Below are 16,998 nucleotides of genomic sequence, written 5' to 3'. Positions count from 1 at the left end.
CAAGAGGACGACCCAGAAGCCTGGGGGTTAGGGAGGAGGCAGACAGCAGGTGAGGGGCACAGAGATTCAGGGCCAGGAGCTAGGAAAAGGCAGACATGCAGCGGATATGGCCGCCTTACCTCTGCCGTCAGCGAGGCACCTGTTGTAACCCACGGGGCTAAAGTACTCGAAGACAAAGACGGCCACGGCCGAGACGATGAGGAGCATCACAAACATCATGACCCACACGTCAGCGCTGAATGGCTCTGGGGAAGGAGAACACCAGCACTCGTGGTTAGAACAGAACGAACGGGTCCTGATTTAGTCATGTCTTCCTTCACTCCGTGCCAGGCGTCTCTTTGGGAAACACAAACCACAGGTGTGTGCTCCTTTCAGAGAGCCTGGGTTAGAGGGGAGTAAGGGCCTGGGTTAGGGAGGAGTAAGAGGCTGTGTCTGACTATTTCCATTCCCCTGATAGGCATGTGGAAATTTATTTTCTTTCAAACACGTGAGGACAGCCTCTTGCGCGTCCTGTTTGAGACTGCAGAGAGTTTCTGCCATGATGAGACCGATATCTGGGTTTTTGGTAAACAGTGGAACTAGATTAAGTATTGAGGTGGCCAAAAAGTTGGGCTTCCCCAGTGGCCTAGGGGTAAAGAGTCCGTTTACAGTGCAGGAGCTGCAGGAGTTGTGGGTTTGATTGCTGGGTTGGTAAGATCCCCTGGAGGGCATGGGAACCTATTCCAGTATTCTTGCCTGGAGAATCCCAAGCACAGAGGAGCCTGGTGGGCTATAGTCCGTAGGGTCGCAAAGAGTCGGACTGAAGCAACTGAGCATGCATTCATGTGGCCAAAAGGTTCGTTCTGATTTTTCCATAACATCTTACAGAAAAAAACGAACTTTTTGGCCAACCCTACACTAGACATGGAGTAAGTGAGTCCTGTGGGACCCACTCTTGGTTTGCACCCTCATCTATACACCCCACAGTGGGACCTAGGAAAGCTTTCAGTAACATTTTCAAGCCTTGTGGCCAAGTTCATTCTCAACAAACTCAGTCACTCTTGGAGGCTTGAATTGGTTCAGTAATACTTAAGTATAATGACTGACTCCCTTGCCTCCTTGCCTCACTTCTCTTAAACTTTCCTGCCTAGATTGACTTTTTCAACCTGCTTGGATATGGTATATTTTATTAGATATCATTAGTGTATGAGACTATGTCAATGTTAAAAAAAATCAATCTAAATTAAATATCAGTATCTACAACACTGGGAATGTAGCAAATAACAGAGGAACATGATAATTAACAATACAAGCACAATCTAGTTCTTATTTCCGGGTGACAGGGTTGATGGGACAAGACCAGGCAAGATAGTAGGAATGTTCTACACTTGCTTTCTTTAATTTCTTTAATCATTTTTGGAGACTCTTTTCCAGCTGATCTAAATCTCTCTGGCTCAGAGGTATCCAGTAATTGAACACTGAATTCCAGTGGCTCTCTCTCTGGAGGCCTGTGAAAAGGGACAATCACTCTTCAGTCCCACAGTACAATGCTTCCTCAATTGTGCCTCAAAATAGTTCTGGCCTTTAATAGCTGTCACATCTCATTGTAAACTCTGAGCTACGTGAATTAACATGCTGTTTTCTCCATCTTCCAAGTCATTAATAAAGATGAAACTGAAAATGGGGAAAACGGACTGGAAACTCAAAAATATTTCCTTAACTTTGAAATCTACTTTACTTTTGAACTCCGAAGGGAATTATAACAGCCTAGTCACTTAATTAATTTAAAAAGAACCTTGATAAGGCACACTCCAACTGTGAAATGCAAAACCTTTCCGTGGTAGCCAGAGATGTGAGGGTGGAAGGTACATTTCAAAGCCTCTAGATAGTAGAGTCAAACCAGTCAAGCCTAAAGGAAATAAACCCTGACTACTCATTGGAAGGACTGATGTTGAAGCTGAAGCTCCAATATTTTGGCCATCTGATGCTAAGAGCTGACTCATTAGAAAAGACCCCAGTACTGGGAAAGATTGAGAGCAGGAGGAGAAGGGGATGGCAGAGGACAAGATGGTTGGATGGCCAACCATCCAACTCAATGGACATGAATTTGAGCAAACTCTGGGAGATAGTGAAGGACAGAGGAGCCTGGCATGCTGCAGTCCATGGGGTCGCAGAGTCGGACACAACTGAGCGACTGAACAATAAAAAAAGTGGAGTAGAAACCCTCTCCTCCTTGGTTCTGACTGACTGCAATCCTACTCCAATCTCACTTTGCCCAAGATTAGGGAATAACTGAGTAAAAGCACTGTCTCTAGGCTTTCCCCTCATTAGGCCCAGGGCAACCTTCAGTACATAAAACACAAAAAATATCTGTACTGGTCTACACAACTTAGTTTCTATCTGCTGCTGCTGCTGCTGCTAAGTCGCTTCAGTTGTGTCCGACTCTCTGCGACCCCATAAACGGCAGCCCACCAGGCTCTGCCATCCCTGGGATTCTCCAGGCAAGAACACTGGAGTGGGTTGCCATTTCCTTCTCCAATGCATGAAAGTGAAAAGTGAAAAGTGAAAGTGAAGTTGCTCAGTCGTGTCCAACTCTTGGCGACCCCATGGACTGCAGCCCACCAGGCTCCTCCGTCCATGGGGTTTTCCACCACATAGTTTCTATGGTCCTTTCATTATGGATTATTATATGTATTTTACAGAGCAGTAAACTAAGGCTCAATGGTCCCAGCCGTTTGTAAGTTCATACTCAGAAGGTTGCAGGGCCAGGTTATAAACACTGAGGGCTTCTGAGGGCAAAAGTCTGTGCTTTGCCATTTAAAATCACATCTTAGTCCCAGCCCACTGGACTGGTTCCTGATTTAGGAGTCGAGCTCTGAAATGGCCCGACATGTACTAGAACACAGGCTGCAAGGGCAGCCTCATCTAAACTTTAATCCTGGATCTGCTCCTTACTAGCTGGAAGACTGCTGGAAAATTACATAAATGAGATTCAGTTTCCTAAGCCATAAACTGGGTATGTTAATAGTGCCAATGAAATAATATAATCAAAATTGGTAGAGCGATGCCTGGGCCTTCACATAATAAGTGTTCAATAAATATTGACTTCTCTTACTCCTGTAATTAACTGACTGTTCCTCCTCCACACACACACACCCCTCGCCTGGCATTTCTATGTCATCCTAGAGCTACACTGAAGTGTCACTGGGTCTTCTAGTTCAGAAATTAAGGTTAGTGCTGGGCTGACAAGGTGAGAATTACAATATGGTTTATTTGTATTTTTTAATGTTTCATTTACCCTTGTAAAGGAGAAAAAGCAAATAAAATAGGTAAAATTGCTCTGAGGATTAATATACATGGTGTGTGCTATCCAATAACATTTCACATAAAATTGGCAGGGCGAGAGTCGCTTTACTGTGAGTAAGAGGTTAGTTGAGAAATCTGAGTAATTATAGAAAAATTCTCTGGAATCTGTAACTCTGCCTTGGAGTATGTTCCTCCAATAATTTCCCCCAGATTGGAGCTGAAAGAAGTGTTAGTCATTGTCTATTCCAATATCGTCACAAAAAAGTATTAATGCCCTTTAGAGAGACGGTGACTGGCCCAAGGGCCTTCAGCTTGTTTAGGACCAACCAGCTTCCTATCTCCTAGCCAGTGGTCTGTTTTCAAGGTGACATTTTATTTTCCAATCTCTTGCTTTCACAGTCCCTGCAAAAAAATATGGAGTATGATCTCACAAAAGACCTCATCTAATTGAAATCTTGGCCTCACCTCATCCAGTCTTATATCATATGGAAGGCTTTTGACACATAAGTGACGCTGGAGAGTGAGGTACAGGTTCCTATGGAGAAGGGTGGGGGACAGGTTAGGGTCAGAATAGCTTGATTTGGCAGCCTCTGAAAATTAATATGAAGGCAGAAAACCTTTTTTTTTTGTTTTGGTAGCACTGAGCTCCATTCTTGAAGATAATTAGAAATAAATAGGTATTTGAATGATATCCAGAATTAGAAGTTACTAAAGCATGAAGCAGCTTCAGAGATCAGCTAGTCAAAATGCCTTCTTCTACAGATGAAGGCTGAGTGCCAAAGAACTGATGCTTTTGAACTGTGGTGCCTGAGAAGACTCTTGAGGGTCCCTTGGACAGCAAGGAGATCAAACCAGTCAATCCTAAAGGAAATCATCCCTGAATATTCACTGGAAGGACTGATGCTGAAGCTGAAGCTCCAATATTTTGGCCACCTGATACTAAGAGCTGACTCACTGGAAAAGACCCTGCTGCTGGGAAAGATTGAAGGCAAAAGGAGAAGGAGGTGGCAGGGGATAAGATGGTTAGAGAGCATCACTGACTCAGTGGACACGAAGTTAGGCAAACTCCGGGAGATAGTGAAGGACAGGTAAGACTGGCCTGGCGTGCTGCAGTCCATGGGGTCAGGAAGAGCAGCACGCAACTTAGCACTGAACAGCAGCAATAATGGATGAAGAAACTGGGTCCCAGCAGGGAGCAAGCTTGTTCTAGGTTAAATGGCAGGAAGTGGCAGGAGTGGGACTCAAGTAGGATGCCTTGCTACCGGTCCTGCATTGTTTTTTTTAATAGGGAATGATGCCTTCCAATTTTTGAGGGTGTTCTTCAGTTTCCATGTTGGAGAAAGATGAGGTCCCTGCAAGGAAATTGAGGGAATTTTTGAGGGAAGCTCCTGGCAAACCAGCTCTTGACTGAGAGAGCCTGGCCTGTACCTCTTCTTCATTTCTTCTACCTGTCCCTGCATCCATATTCCTCACACCTACAAGCCCATCACTCACCTAAGAAGGCAGAAGGTGAAACGGTCCCATTGCTGCGTGACACCATGACGCTGATGCCAGTCTCTATGAAGGGCACGGAGAAATCGACCACCTCTGATCGCTCCTCGTTGATGGTCAGCGACCCCACTGCCATGTAGGCCCTCTTCATGACCACCTGAGGAAGAAAGGTGCAAGGCTCCAGTTCAGAGTGCCCAGGGAGGTGAAGGGCCAACATGCGGAAAATATTCTGGGTCCTAGAGTGCTTCCCTTTGCATAGTGGGAACAGTACATTTCATTTACAGTCATCCCTCAGTGTCGCCAGGTACCAATACCTGCTGTGGATACCAACATCTGAGGATCTTTAAGTCCCACAGTCAGCCCTCCTTATCTTCAGATTCCACCAACTGCCGCTAGTAAACAGGACAGGATCTGTGGTTGGCTGAATCCCAAGATGCAAAACCCACAGGTAAGGAGGGCCGATGATGTATTTATTGAGAAAAATCCATGCATAAATAGAGCCACACAGTTTAAACCTACGTTGTTCAAGAGTCAACTATACTATTTTGTATTTTCTAGATAGCTGGCGGGTGGAGGGGGGCGGGGAGGTTCCCTGGTGGCTCAGTGCTAAAGAATTCGCCTGCCAATGCAGGAGACGAGAGTTTGATCCCTGGGTCAGGAAGATCCCCTGGAGAAGGAAATGGCAATCCACTCCAGTATTCTTGCCTGGGAAATTCCATGGACAGAGGAGCCTGGCAGGCTACAGTCCATAGGGTAGAAAAGAGTTGGACATGACTGAGCGGCTAAACAACAACAGCAAGAAGCTGCTGTATAGGTAGGTAGCTCAGCTTAGAGCTCTGTGATCACCTAGAGGGGTGGGATGGAGGGTGATAGGGAGGCAGAAGAGAGAGGGGATACAGGTTTACATACAACTGATTCATGATGTTATACAGCAGAAATGAACACAATATTGTAAAAGCAGTTATACTTCAATAAAAAAATGCTGATTGTGAAATAAGTATTTTTTATATTGGATGAAATAAATGAAACATGGAAACGGCCCTTAACTCCTGACACTCACCTCTCCAATCATACCATTCCAGGTTCCGTTGATTTTCTTCCCGTGCTTGCCGTTGGTAACGAGGTAAAGATCATAGGTGAACTTCACAGATTTAGAAATCTTCTTAAGGATATCAATACAGAACCCCTTGCAGCACTTTTTGATGTAACCTGGCTCCTCATCTGTTTTATTTCTAACCGGGTAAAGAAACAAAAAACAACAAAAACCAGGCTTTTATACAAGAGGCAAAATATTACCCTTTGCCATTAAAACTCCAACCACAAAGCAGGCACCCCTTCACAGCTCGGCACAATTTATATCAGGCCTGAATGAAGACATAAATCAGAACACAGAACTAAAATAATCTCATTATCTCATCACACTGGACCATGTTTTCTTATAATTTTCAATGTTCCTTTGAAGTATAAAATGCATTAGGAAAGTACAGATATCCCAGCACCTTAGAGGCCTCTTGATCTCCCTTCCAGACCCTTTCCACTCTCGCCAAAAAACGAACCATTATCCTGACTTCTAACAATATAAGATTAGTTTTATCTATTTCCCAAAATGTTTCTAAATCTCACAATGTCAGGACATGCTGACCGGAAAAAACATCCTTCAAAGCCAATGTAAATTTAAATCTCTATGAACTTGAATCTCATGGAAACCCAGGCAAAGCCTCAGAAATGATAACAGTAGTTTAGCAGCAATTCTCCCGGGTCATGATCTGGATAGAACCAGATGCCAGGCCACAGGGCTGCCAGAAACCCCATCACTCAACAGTAACAGGATTCAGACATGGTGCCCAGTCGATTCTGTGCCTCGGATCCCAGCCTGGTGCCAATGGATGGGCCAGTCTGACTGTCCCGGGCCCCACTCCCTCCCCAGAGCCCTGGGGAAGGTGACATACTCGGAGATGATGCGCTTTTGGCAGGGGACCGTGTTCCTCATGCAGGTTCCACTCAGAGGGTCCACGCTCTCCACAATGACGAATGGGGCTTCCTCCAGTGTTACAATGCTCAAGTGGTCATCCTCCTGCTCTTCTGTCTCAGGACACATTCGGGGCCACACGTAGTACTTCATCTGCAGGGACTTGTCTTTCCACTTCCCTACCTGCACAGGGGTAAAGGAAAGACTCAGAAACCACTTGGCAGAGACAGGGTGGCCTCTCCTCGCATCACCCAGTCAGCTGTTAAACGAAGGTGAAAGATGCTGGCTTTGTCCATAGTAGAGAGACGGATCCTCCTTAGACCATGTGCTCAGGATGCGAATACTGTGTCTGGATCTAAGGAAGGCTGCTGCTGCTGCTGCTGCTGCTGCTGCTAAGTCGCTTCAGTCATGTCCGACTCTGTGACCCCATAGGTGGCAGCCCACCAGGGTCCCCCATCCCTGAGATTCTCCAGGCAAGAACACTGGAGTGGGTTGCCATTTCCTTCTCCAATGCATGAAAGTGAAAAGTGAAAGTGAAGTCACTCAGTCGTGTTTTGACTCTGTGATCCCATGGACTGCAGCCCACCAGGCTCCTCCGTCCATGGGATTTTCCAGGCAAGCGTACTGGAGTGGGGTGCCATTGCCTTCTCTAAGGAAGGCAGGATATTCATTTACTCACCCATGTACAAAACGTGAAAAGAGGGCCTACTATTGCTGGATACGCTGCTAAGCCCCAGGGCTCAAAGAAGCCCTGCCCTTCATCAAGCTCACATGGAGTGAAGGAGTCACAGTGTAATCAAATGTTTACAGTGCCCAGTGACAAGCGCAAAACTGATGCCTGCCCAGTGCTGGGAGGAGGCCAGAGCTGCCTGCCTGGACGGCCTGCCGGTGTTTCCTCCTTAGCTGTAGTGAGGAGTGGGACGATGAGAGCAGAGTGTACTTCTGGAAAGGTCAACAGAGCGACTGGAGCAAATAATCCAGAAGGATGTGTTTTGGCCCGTGCCAGAGGTCCAGGGGGAAGCCATGTGGACAACTGGGTGGATGTGAATTGGAATAAAAGACTACAGCACAGCTTGCCTGGGGACGGGAGTGTGGTCGTGGGGGTGATGAGTGTCACAGGTCAATGCAGATAGCACCTGCTGGACTGGGTGGGTGCCCCGGGGGAATCAGAGAGGTCTCTCTGTGAGCTGTCACGTGTGGCCATGTGCCCCCCTGTCACACACTCCAGCGTAAAGGTGGGTGCCCCTGGCATCAGGCGCATGGTGGCCCTGCTGCCAGGCACTGGGGGAAATGTGTGGGTTCCATTCCTTTATAAAAGAGCCGTTCATTCCTGTTTTTATAATAGAATCTGCACACCTTGTTGGTAAGATTCTTGCTCTCACTCTATCATTGAATTTACTGAAGAAAAAGGAAACACCTTTTAATTTTCTATAACCAAACATCTTCAATTAGCGCCAGGAATCATAGATGGCAAGTTCCTGCATTTTCTCAGTCTATAATTTGCTCCATGCAGCAAAGCAAATTAGTAGCACAGGTGGGCTCCAAAACTACAGAACGCCTTAATTTACAAGCCTCGAAAACCAACAAGGAGCAATAAATGGGCAGGACTGCATACAGTTCCAAGCAAACGGGCTTAGATTCCTCATTAATACAAAACTCAAAGTTACTGCTTTGTTTCTGCGTTTGTCTTCACCTCAGTTTCTACCCAGTGCCTCCCTGCTCCTGCTGCTGCTAAGTCGCTCCCCTAGCTGTGGTCTATAACTCCCCCGAAAATGTCTGGTGGGTATTGCCTACTTTCATGCCCAAGTTAGGCTGTATAGCCACCGCCTCTGTTCTCCTGTGTCAGCTAGCATGGGCAGTGGCTTGGTGGCCTGGCCTCTCTTGTTTGGCATTAACCTTGATGCTCGTTTTCTTCCAAGAGTGTCAGCCACGTTTCACATCTGTTGAGAATTAGGCCCTGGAGCAAACCTGGCTTCCCTTTACACATCTAGTCTCTTCCATACTGCTGGTCCTGACCTTGGTGCAAGTTTGTTTTTCTCCCTATTGCTAAGACTATTCATTTCTAAAATGAAAATGTCCAAATAGCTTCATATTGCTAAGACTACTTATTTCTAAAACAAAAATGTCTATGTGGAGATCTTAATAATGTCTTTTTTGTGTTATATGGGGGAGGTGGGGCTTGAAGAAGGGAGGCCCCAGCCCTGGGGGGCCAATGACATTGGGTCATGGCCCTGTCCAAGCAGCCCTAGTTACCCCAGTGGCCAAATTGACATTTTCTGCAGGTTCCATTATGTGAAAAAGATTGGGAAGCCCCAAAGTATCTATTTTTTTTTTCACTGCTGCTGTGTTACCCCAATAGTCTCCCTGAATTTTCTTCTTTAAACCCAAATGTATTCTCTTCCATCTTTATTGCTAGTCCAGTGATCTGGAAGCCTATTTTGGGATCACTGTGAGCAACATTAAACCTCACATAACGTGTTGCTAGCATCCACCATGGACTCTGCTGCCAGATGGATCTTCTTAAAACATCGTATCATCATATAATTCCTATTCAAAAATTTCGACAGCCTTCCACAACTCTCAGGATTGTGTCCAGGCTTTTCACTTAGGTGGTCGAGGTTTGGGCATTGAGTCTTATCTATCTTGGTACGGTTAACGTCACTATTTTGAAACACACATCTCTTGTTAAAGTCAGAAAAGGAAGTCAGTTTAGGAAGTTCACATAGGTTAATCAGGAACAGGTTTCAACAAGTTGCCTGCATTTTCCTTTCTGACAGCTTCGCTATATTGGTGAAACAAAAATGCTGCAGACATAGCATGCTGGCAAGGGTTTCATGAAACTTGTGAACAATAATGAATATAATACAGATCCTTATATACTTGATAGATCTGAAAGGAGTCTAAAATCTATACCCGAAGAGAAAAAAAAAATACAAGATCGTTTAATGAATCAATGCTATCACAGAAAGAGGTCTCTAGCAACATGTCTGGAGGCGCTGTTTTTAGAAGTGGTCTGTATAGTGTTTCAGAAAACAAAATAGAAGTCATGCTCACCCAATTGCAGATAACACAAACTAGAACAGATAGAAGATAGACTGCAATGCAGAATTAAGGTAGGAAGCCAATTCACTGGAATAATGGATTGAGTGGAATGGAACAAAATTTAACAGTATTTATACTAATGTCTAGCATTCAGATTTTTTAAAGCAACTGTACAGTACTGAAAAGGAGCTATTTCAAGGAACAGCAGTCTACACAAGCTATTGCCATGAAAAATGGGATATTTCCAGACTTTAGAGCGTTCAGCATGCAGGGCGAGGGGAGGGAGTAGGTGATCCTACCCTGCTCTGTGTGTTCATCATATCACAGCTGGAGAGCTAGGTTCTGATCCTGCAGTTCTATGATCCATCGGTTTTCATTTACTATCTCATTCTCATTTCCCTAGCAATCATGTGCTCACACAGTCTCCTCTAGCACTCTTTTCCCCAACTTCCTGTCAAGCTCGCTGGATCACATCTGTGCTTCACTTCAATGCACCACAACTGACATCAACTGCACATCAGTTCTGTGCCAGGCACTGAGTTACGTGCTCGAGAAAATAACACCGGCAATGCTTACTGAGAGCTTAGTATGTGCTGGGTACCAAACACACCCAGGAATCTCATGAATCGTCACAGTGAGCTTGTGAGATGGAGGCTGCAATTTAAGGTCTCATTTTACAAGTGAGAGCAGAGGGTTCTGATGACTTGCTCATGGTATCAAGGTAAGTGAGCACAGTGTTGGCTCTGAAGCTGACCAGTCTGACTCTAGAGCCTGGGCTCCCACCCACCACCCTGCACTGCTTCTAGGAAAATGAAGGAGTAAGACATGGTCCTTTGTCCTTCAAGGACAGTCTCCTGGGGAAAGACACTGTGCTAAGTTCCTTCAGTCATGTCTGACTCTTTCAGACCCTATGAATTGTAGCCCGCCACGCTCCCCTGTCCATAGGATTCTCTGAGCAAGAACACTGTAGTGGATTGCCATGCCCTCTTCCAGGGGATCGTACTAACCCAGGGATCGAACTTGCGTCTCTTATGTCTCCTGCATTGGCAGGCGGGTTCTTTACCGTTAGCTTCATCTGGGAAAGCACTCAGTCAGTTCAGTTGCTCAGTCATGCCCAAATCTTTGCAACCCCATGGACTGCAGCACACCAGACTTCCCTGTCCATCACCAACTCCCAGAGCTTGCTCAAACTCATGTCCATTGAGTCAGTGATGCCATCCAACCCTTCTCCTCCTGTCTTCAATCTCTCCCAGCATCAGGGTCTTTTTCAATGAGTCAGTTCTTTGCATCAGGTGGCCAAAGTATTGGAGTTTCAGTTGCAGGATCAGTCCTTCTGATGAATATTCAGGACTGATTTCCTTGAGGATTCACTGGTTTGATCTCCTTGCAGTCCAAGGGACTCTAAAGAGTCTTCTCCAATACCACAGTTCAAAAGGATCAGTTCTTCAGTGCTCAGCTTTCTTTATAGCCCAATTCTTACATCCATACCTGACTACTGGAAAAATCATAGCTTTGACTAGGTGGATTTTTGTCGGCAAAGTAGTCTCTGCTTTTGAATATGCTGTCTAGGTTGGTCATGGCTTCTCTTCCAAGGAGCAAGTGTCTTTTAATTTCATGGCTGCAGTCACCATCTGCAGTGATTTTGGAGACCCCCCAAAATAAAGTCTCTCATTGTTTCCATTGTTTCCCCATCTATTTGCCATGAAGTGATGGGACCGGATGCCATGATCTTTGTGTTTTGAATGTTGAGTTTTAACCCAACTTTTTCACTCTCCTCTTTCACTTTCATCGAGGCTTTTAAGTTCTTCTTCATTTTCTGCCATAAGGGTGGTGTTATCTGTCTATCTGAGGTTATTGCTACTTCTCCTGGTAATCTTGATTCCAGCCTGTGCTTCATCCAGCCCAGCATGTCTCATGATGTACTCTACATATAAGTTAAATAAGCAGGGTGACAACAATCAGCCTTGACATACTCCTTTCCCAATTTGGAACCAGTTTGTTGTTCCATGTCTGGTTCTAACTGTTGATTCTTGACCTGCATACATATATCTCAGGAGGCAGATAAGGCGGTCTGGTAGTCCCATCTCCTGAAAAATTTTCCACAGTCTGTTGTGATCCACACAGTCAAAGGCTTTGATATAGTCAATAAAGCAGAAGTAGATGCTTTTCTGGAACTCTCTGGCTTTTTCTATGGTCCAACGGATGTTGGCAATTTGATCTCTGGTTCCTCTGCCTTTTCTAATCCAGCTTGAATATCTGGAAGTTCACGGTTCATCTACTGTGAAGCCACAGTTGGAGAATTTTGAGCATTACATTGCTAGTATGTGAGATGAGTGCAACTGTGTGGTAGTTTGAATACTTTGGCATTGGCTTTCTTTGGGATTGGAATCCAAACTGAACTTTTTCAGTCCTGTGGCCACTGCTGAGTTTTCCAAGTTTGCTGGCATATTGAGTGCAGCACTGTAACAGCATCATCTTTTAGGATTTGAAATAGCTCAGCTGGAATTCCATCACCTCCACTAGCTTTGCTCATAGTGATGTTTCCTAAGGCCCATTTGACTTTGAATTCCAGGATATCTGGCTCTAGGTGAGTGATCACACCATCGTGGTTATCTGGATCATGAAGATCTTTTCTGTATAGTTCTTCTGCGTATTCTTGCCACCTCTTCTTAATATCTTCTGCTTCTGTTAGGTCCATACCATTTCTTTCCTTTATTGAGCCCATCTGTGCATGAAATGTTCCTTTGGTATCTCTAATTTTCTTGAAGAGATCTCTAGTCTTTTCCATTCTATTCTTTGCATTGATCACCGAGGAAGGCTTTTTTTTTTTTTTTTTTTTTTTAAATCTCTCCTTGCTGTTTCTTGGAACTCTGCATTCAAATGGGTATATCTTTCCTTTTCTCCTTTGCCATTTGCTTCTCTTCTTTTCTCAGCTGTTTGTAAGGCCTCCTCAGACAACCATTTTGCCTTTTTGCATTTCTTTTTCTTGGGGATGGTCTTGATCCCTGTCTGCTGTACAACGTCAGGAACCTCCATCCATAGTTCTTCAAGCACTCTGTCTATGAGATCTAATCCCTTGAATCTATTTGTCACTTCTAATGTATAATGATAAGGGATTTGATTTAGGTCATACCTGAATGGTCTAGTGGTCTTCTCTACTTTCTTCAATTTAAGTTTGAATTTGGCAATAAGGAGTTCATGATCTGAGCCACAATCAGTTCCTGGTCTCGTTTTTGCTAACTGTATAAGGTTTCTCTACCTTTGGCTGCAGAGAATATAATCAATTTGATTTCAGTATTGACCATCTGGTGGTGTCCATGTGTGGAGTCTTCTCTTGTGTTGTTGGAAAAGGGTGTTTGCTATGACCAGTGCATTCTCTTGGCAAAACTGTGTTAGCTTTTGCCCTTTTTCATTTTGTACTTCAAGGACAAATTTGCCTGTCATTCCAGATATCTCTTGACTTCCTACTTTTGCATTCCAGTCCCCTATGATGAAAAGGACATCTTTTTTGGGTGATAGTTCTAGAAGGTCTTGTAGGTCTTCCTAGAACCATTCAACTTCAGCTTCTTCAGCGTTACTGGTTGGGGCATAGACTTGGATTCCTGTGATACTGAATGGCTTGCCTCAGAAACGAACAGATATCATTCTGTTGTTTTTGAGATTGCACCCAAGTGCTGCATTTCAGACTCTTCTGTTGACTATGAGGGCTATTATAAGGGCTACTATGAGGGAAAGACATTAGCTACTGACGACAGTATCAAATCAGGCTTTGCTAATTACCCTAATAAAAGGCATTAAAAAATTACTCTGGGATTCAGAGTAGTAGTGACTATTTCTGAAAGTGTCAGGTAATATTTTGACCAGGACCCTTTCTTAAAGCTGGGCCTTGAAACGGAAGTGATGGCTTAGTGGATGAAGAGCAGTTTATCTGCTGAAATAAAAGCAAGAGCAAAGATGCAGATTCCTGGAGGTGCTCCATGTAGAGACCAAAGATGGTCCTTCACATGTGTGGAGAGGAGTGTTGGTCTTGCTCAGTTCTCCTCCTTACAGATCCGCTTCCCCAACAGAGAAGATCACTGTTCCTCCTGACACCCAACTGGCCTGCACCCATCTCTTCCCAACTCATTGCTCGATGGCTTCAGGTTGGTGGTTTGAAACTGGCCATGGGCACCATGACATTGACATTGGGGCTTCCTCTGCTCACTCCCAGCACACAGATATGTAAACACATGGGCTTCCAAGGTGGTTCAGTGGTAAAGAATCTGCCTGCCAATACAGCAGACTTGGGTTCAATCTCTGGGTCAGGAAGATCCCAAAGTAGCACCCCTCCTCCAGCATCTTAGCCTGAAAAATTTCCATGGACGAAGAGCCTGGCAGGCTATAATCCACAGGGTTGCAAAGAGTCAGACATGACTGAGTGACTGAGCATGCATGCATTGCTCACCCAGACCCCCAGACGTTAAACATTTACCAGCTCACCACTGCCCAGTGTAACTAAATCATTATTTCACACTCTTTACTACCGTCTTTAGTGACTTCTTAGATGTCTTGTCTCCAAAATGAAATTCTGAACATGTCCCTAAGTATTACTATGACTGTGGACAAATTTCTATAACTCTCTAAGCCCCAGTTTCCACATCTGTAAAATATGGAGTAATTTCTAGGTGCTTTCTATATATTCTCATGCTTCCAAGATCTCTTTAGGACACAGGCTCCCTACTACATTTCCATCTGATGAGAGACCAGTAAAAAAGTGTTCTTAGAGATTATTTCCTAAAGGGAGAGAAGTATCTGACCTGTGTCTACAGAAGATTAGCTTGTCTTACAGTTGTGATTCTCTTTTCTTGGTTGTTTCTTCAAGAATGATGACAGTGGGAAGGAAATTAACACATTCCTTTAGGACTGAAAGGAGAACCAGGTTTAAAAAAACACAATTCTGCTATGAATATCAGATTTGCAACGCCAATACACAGTACTCATGTTTCAGAACGTGTTTGCTGTTTGCTGTTGTTTTAGTTGCCAAGTTGTATCCTACTCTGCATCCCATGGACTGCAGCCGACCAGGCTACTCTATCCATGGAATTGTCCAGGCGACAATACTGGAGTGGGATGCTATTTCCTTTTCCAAGGGATCTTCCCAACCCAGGGATCAAACTGCATCTCCTGAACTGCAGGCTGATTCTTTACTGCTGGGCCACCAGGGAAGCCCAAAGAATGTGTTTAGTTACCACAAATTGTTGGGTTAAAAATGTTACAGAAAATCCCAAATGAACTTCTTGGCCAACCCAAGAGTTACCTTAACTTCTTTGTGATGCTTTTAGACTATTAGAAACAAGTAAACAAATAAAGTTAACATAGGGACTATCTAAGTGGAAGAATAAGGTATGTTTTAAGCAATTCTTTCAAGAAGGGGAAAGTATGGTGAAAACATTATAAACGGGTTGTGAAAGTAAATTCAGAAAGAGAAGCCTGAGATTCTGAAAGGGAAAATCTTGAAGTCTTTTCTAGGATGGCTGAACCAGCATGAGTATATCATCTTGGAAATGCAGAGAGTAGGAGGAAATGAAATAAACAGGAAATATTTCAGAGAAAATCCAGTGAGAAATGCCGAATGAAAAATTTATAGTCAAGGAGTAAAATATGTTCAGGAGAAAGAAAAATCCTTAAAAATAATGAAGAAAATGTCTGTAAAGCGCCCTGAATTCCTCAGAGGGCGGCACTAAGCAAACATCATCTCCACAAACACATTTAACAACAACATCTGTCTATAAAAAATGCAGTTCCCTGCCACACTAACATTTCAGAAGATCTCTGGAGACCTGAAATCATCTTCCTCAAGAGAAAAAAAAAAAATCTCTGATTAGTTTTCGCAGGGAAACACGAAGTCATTTCGAGGGTTTCTGATCAGTTCTCACAGTACAAGCTGAATACCTGTTCGGCCAGGGAGTCTCCTCAGAAGAAAGTCTGCCTCACAAAACTATAGCATGTTATGCCATAAGCCTTCCCTCAGGAAAATTCCAGAACCAATCTGTGCTGATTTGAGACATCAAAGTCTTCCTCCTGCTTTAGAGTTCCTCCGCCAGCAGCAGTGAAGGTGGCAGCCGTCGGCACCCTGGGACACACAGGGAACATATTCTTTCTGGAAGTCCCCGGGTCTGTCCCCTGGGGGAATGTGTCCTCGTAGAGAAGAAGGGCCCAGGCAGGGCTGCTGCGAAGGCTGCTGCGGTCCCTGCTCAGAGAGCAAAGGGCATCGCTCTTCCCGGACGCCCTCTCTCATATACAGGCAAAGTCATCTCTAAAGATTCTGGAACAAAAGCACTCATTAGAGCCTCTTTAAGCGTCAGAGGTTATTTCTCCCAAATCAGAGCATTTTTGTTTCTGGCTGGAGATGGCATCTGGATCTAACAGCAAATGCGCGCTGCTTATTTGAAGCCTTCCTCTGACGGTTGGAATGCAAAATTTCAAACTACAAGGCATTTCCCTGGGCAAGTGGAAGGGACTAGCATAGTCCCTGCCAGGCGATGGGAATCTGCACCTCCATCCCATCCCAAAGTGACGTCCATCAGGCAGCTGTCCCTGACCGTGGGTGGGGGTTGCCCTGGGGCAGACCTGAGACTCCTAACAGGACAGAAATCTGAGGAGAGCAGGGCACTCCTGTTTCTCCTCCTGTTTTCTCCTTTGCCAACTCATTGGAAAAGACCTTGATGCTGGGAAGACTGAGGGCAAAAGGAGAATGGAGTGGCAGAGAATGGGATGGTTGGATGGTATCACTGACTCAATGGACATGAATTTGAACAAACTTGGGGAGACAGTGAAGGACAGAAGGGCCTGGCATGCTGCAGTCCATGGGGTCACAAAGTCAGACATGACTTAGTGACTGAACATCAACAGAGCTATGCATCTCAGCTCTGAGGGTTTCTAAGGTTAAGTATCTGATAACACTTCATTTTGCTCAATATTTTCTTCCCTTCATTCCTGGTAACCAAGTGGATTTCTGGTATATAACCATCCATTCTCTATATTCACACAGAATGCACATACATTTGAGGAAGGAGTATATGTGAGTATGTACGTATTTTTCCAAAATCAGATCGTAGTAGACACGCCTTGGCAGATTTGCTTTTCCCACTTGATTATATGCCGTGGACGTCCTTCCAGCTCAATAGATGGCAGACCTGATTCCTTTTAATAGCTGCATGCCTGCGTGTGTG

At 44.7% G+C, this 16,998-nt stretch overlaps 1 protein-coding gene across 1 annotated transcript in view; it reads right to left on the bottom strand.

The window, feature by feature from the left end:
- Positions 1 to 16,998, bottom strand: part of GRIN2B (glutamate ionotropic receptor NMDA type subunit 2B) — a 234,890-nt gene that overhangs the window by 58,827 nt on the left and 159,065 nt on the right. Inside the window, exons 3-6 of the mRNA XM_018048456.1 lie at positions 6,726 to 6,928; positions 5,837 to 6,008; positions 4,780 to 4,933; positions 120 to 245 (exon numbers count right to left, since the gene is read on the bottom strand). Of these exons, the coding sequence (XP_017903945.1) occupies positions 120 to 245; positions 4,780 to 4,933; positions 5,837 to 6,008; positions 6,726 to 6,928 (655 nt within the window). The remainder of the gene's footprint in view (positions 1 to 119; positions 246 to 4,779; positions 4,934 to 5,836; positions 6,009 to 6,725; positions 6,929 to 16,998) is intronic.

The sequence above is a fragment of the Capra hircus genome, chromosome 5 (assembly GCF_001704415.2).
Source record: "Capra hircus breed San Clemente chromosome 5, ASM170441v1, whole genome shotgun sequence".
Taxonomy (NCBI): Eukaryota; Metazoa; Chordata; class Mammalia; order Artiodactyla; family Bovidae; genus Capra; species Capra hircus.
The sequence above is the reverse complement of the archived record's forward strand: the minus strand, read 5'-3'. Positions and strand labels throughout refer to the sequence as shown.